The 2470-nt window shown below is 56.0% G+C and overlaps 1 protein-coding gene across 1 annotated transcript in view; it reads left to right on the top strand.

Moving 5' to 3' along the window:
* The window catches only part of GUITHDRAFT_138434 (hypothetical protein), a gene marked incomplete at both ends in the record, with an annotated part of 6035 nt that extends 3763 nt beyond the window's left edge, over positions 1 to 2272 (top strand). The window contains 7 exons of the mRNA XM_005833283.1: positions 721 to 744; positions 849 to 899; positions 1052 to 1095; positions 1295 to 1373; positions 1627 to 1701; positions 1923 to 1967; positions 2165 to 2272. Of these exons, the coding sequence (XP_005833340.1) occupies positions 721 to 744; positions 849 to 899; positions 1052 to 1095; positions 1295 to 1373; positions 1627 to 1701; positions 1923 to 1967; positions 2165 to 2272 (426 nt within the window). The remainder of the gene's footprint in view (positions 1 to 720; positions 745 to 848; positions 900 to 1051; positions 1096 to 1294; positions 1374 to 1626; positions 1702 to 1922; positions 1968 to 2164) is intronic.
* Positions 2273 to 2470: the final 198 nt, after the last annotated feature.

Genomic DNA, 2470 nt, shown 5'->3' with positions numbered 1-2470 from the left:
CCCAGAACGTTCGGGAGGAAAGAGTAGGGGCAAGGAGGAGGAAAACGAGGAGGAGGAGGAGGAGGAGGAGGAGGAGGAGGAGGAAGAGGAGCAGAGATTTGGAAGGGAAGGACGCCGAGGAGTGTCTCGGCTGACTGGTTGCAGGCTGTTCACAACAAGATCGACTTGACCTGGACAACTCTCGCTTTCCCAAGCATCTCCTCCTCGCCGTTGCCACTCGCACATACCTCATGCTCAAGCCCAATGGTCTTCCTTCTGTCTGCCTCCTCTCCCTCCATGATCCCCTCCCGTTGACCCTTTGCCTCCTCCCTCCCTCCCTCCCTCCCTTCCTCTCCTGCCCTGCCTCCTGCCCTTCCCTTTGTCTTCTCTTTCTCTCCTCCTCACGATCATCGCAGGGCGACTGACTGACGGTCATTGTCTCATCGTCCCTCAACAGTCGGTGCCATCGACACTACAGGTGGCATACAATACATCAACACCATTCCTCCTCCTCCTCCTATCTTCCTCCTCGTTTCCTCTTCCTCCTCCTCGTATCTTCCTCCTCGTTTCCTCTTCCTCCTCCTTGTATCTTCCTCCTCGTTTCCTCTTCCTCCTCCTCGTATCTTCCTCCGCGTTTCCTCTTCCTCTTCATCGTATCTTCCTCCTCGTTTCCTCTTCCTCTTCCTCCCCCTCACCCCCGCTCTCCATCTCGTTCTCACCGTGTGACATACTTGAATTCAGTGCGACGAAGACACTCTGGACGAGGTTGCTCACTTGTTCACTTTCCTGCTCGCTTGTTCACTTCTCTTGTTCACTTCTCGTGTTCACTTCTCTTGTTTACTTCCCTGGCTCCTTCTGACACTCTTCAGATCCGAAACTTCAAGAAGTGTTTGCTGCAAACCTTCCACCAGATGGACATGGTCGATCATCCTTCACCCTTCATGCTGCTGCTGCTCATCCTCGTTCTCCTGCTCATGCTCCTGCTCATTCCGCATGCTTCTCCTTCTCCTTCTCCTCCTCCTGGACCTTCTCCTCCTCTTCCTCTTGCTTTCTGCTCATCGTGTTTTTCCAGGACTGCATCTTTTTCGAAACAGCTATCTCCCTCGACCGCATGCCGTATAAATCACTTCCCTGCTTCACCATCCTCGACCTCTGTCCCTTCTCGCCTCCCCCAGCCCCTCCTCTCTCCTCTCTCCTCCTCTACTTCCTCCTGCACTTCTTCCTCCTTCTGCTCTTTCCGTGATCGCACTCTAACCCGCCATGCGCTGTTTCACCCTGCCTCCTCTCTCCCCTCGCTCCTCTCACTCGCTAGCAGCCATGCTTCTGTCGAATGCGTTCCTCTCGTCCGAGACAAATCTTCGAACGCTCCCATGTACTTCAAGAAGGCCATCATGGTGTGTCTCCTGCTCCTGCTTCTGCTCCTGCTTCTGCTCCTGCTTCTGCTCCTGCTCCTGCTCCTGCTCCTGCTCCTGCTCCTGCTCCTGCTCTCTCTTCCTCCTTGCTCCTGCTGCGGCTCTTGATCTTCTTGCTCCCGCTTCTCCAGCTCTCCTCATCTCTCTTCCTTCTTCCTCCTCTCCCGCTCCCCATGGCACGCTTCCTTTCATGGTCTCCTCCTCTCTCTTCATCAGCAGCTCAGCAAACATGCAGGAAGTTGAGAACGAGTTCGAGTCTCAGAACAGAGCGCTGATAGACACCCGTGGTGTCAAGAAGCTTGCAACCAAGGTACCTTCCTACCCCCTTCCTACCCCCTTCCTACCCTCTTCCTACCCTCTTGCTGCTCCTCCCTCCTCTCCCTCTTCTCTCCCCCCTGTTCCCTCCTCCTTTGTCCTGTTCTCTAACCCCCTCCTCCCCCCCTTCTCTCTCCTGCCTTATCCTCCTTTCTCCTGCTCCCTTGGTTCTCTTTCCTCCATTGCTTCGCTTCCATTCATCTTATCTCATCTCAGATCCCCAAGCACATGCCTTACTTCTCCGTCGAGTTCGGCCTGCAGGTTAACTTCCTCTCCTCTCCTCTCCTCTCCTCTCCTCTCCTCTCCTCTCCTCTCTTCCTCCTCTCTTCCTCCTCTCCTCTCCTCTCCTCTCCTCTCCTCTTCCAATGCCTCCTGTACTCCTCTTCCCTCTCCAATCCTCTGCTCTCCTCGTCTCCTCTGCTGTGCTCGCCCTGCTCCGCTCCGCTCACGCACAGCAGGGAGGGTTCGCGCATGTGGTGGAGAACGAGCGGAAGTTTCCCAAGACCTTCGGGGCTGACATTCTCTGTGGCATCCTCGGGCTACCAGCCACCATCACCCAGAGGTGAAGGAGGGGGAGGAGGAGGAGGAGGGAGAATAGCACGGTAGAGGGGAGAGGAGGGGAGTGAGTGGGGGGGGCAGAGGAGAGGATCAGAGGGGTTAGAGGAGGAGGAGAGAGAGCAGGGGAGGGAAGACGACTAGTGATTGAGAGGAGGCAAGTGGTAGGAGAGGAGAGGGAGAGGAGAGGGAGAGTGTTGGAGGAAGGG

Source organism: Guillardia theta (genome assembly GCF_000315625.1).
Source record: "Guillardia theta CCMP2712 unplaced genomic scaffold GUITHscaffold_31, whole genome shotgun sequence".
Taxonomy (NCBI): domain Eukaryota; class Cryptophyceae; order Pyrenomonadales; family Geminigeraceae; genus Guillardia; species Guillardia theta.
Note: the sequence above shows the minus strand (reverse complement) of the source record. Positions and strands in the feature narration are given on the sequence as shown.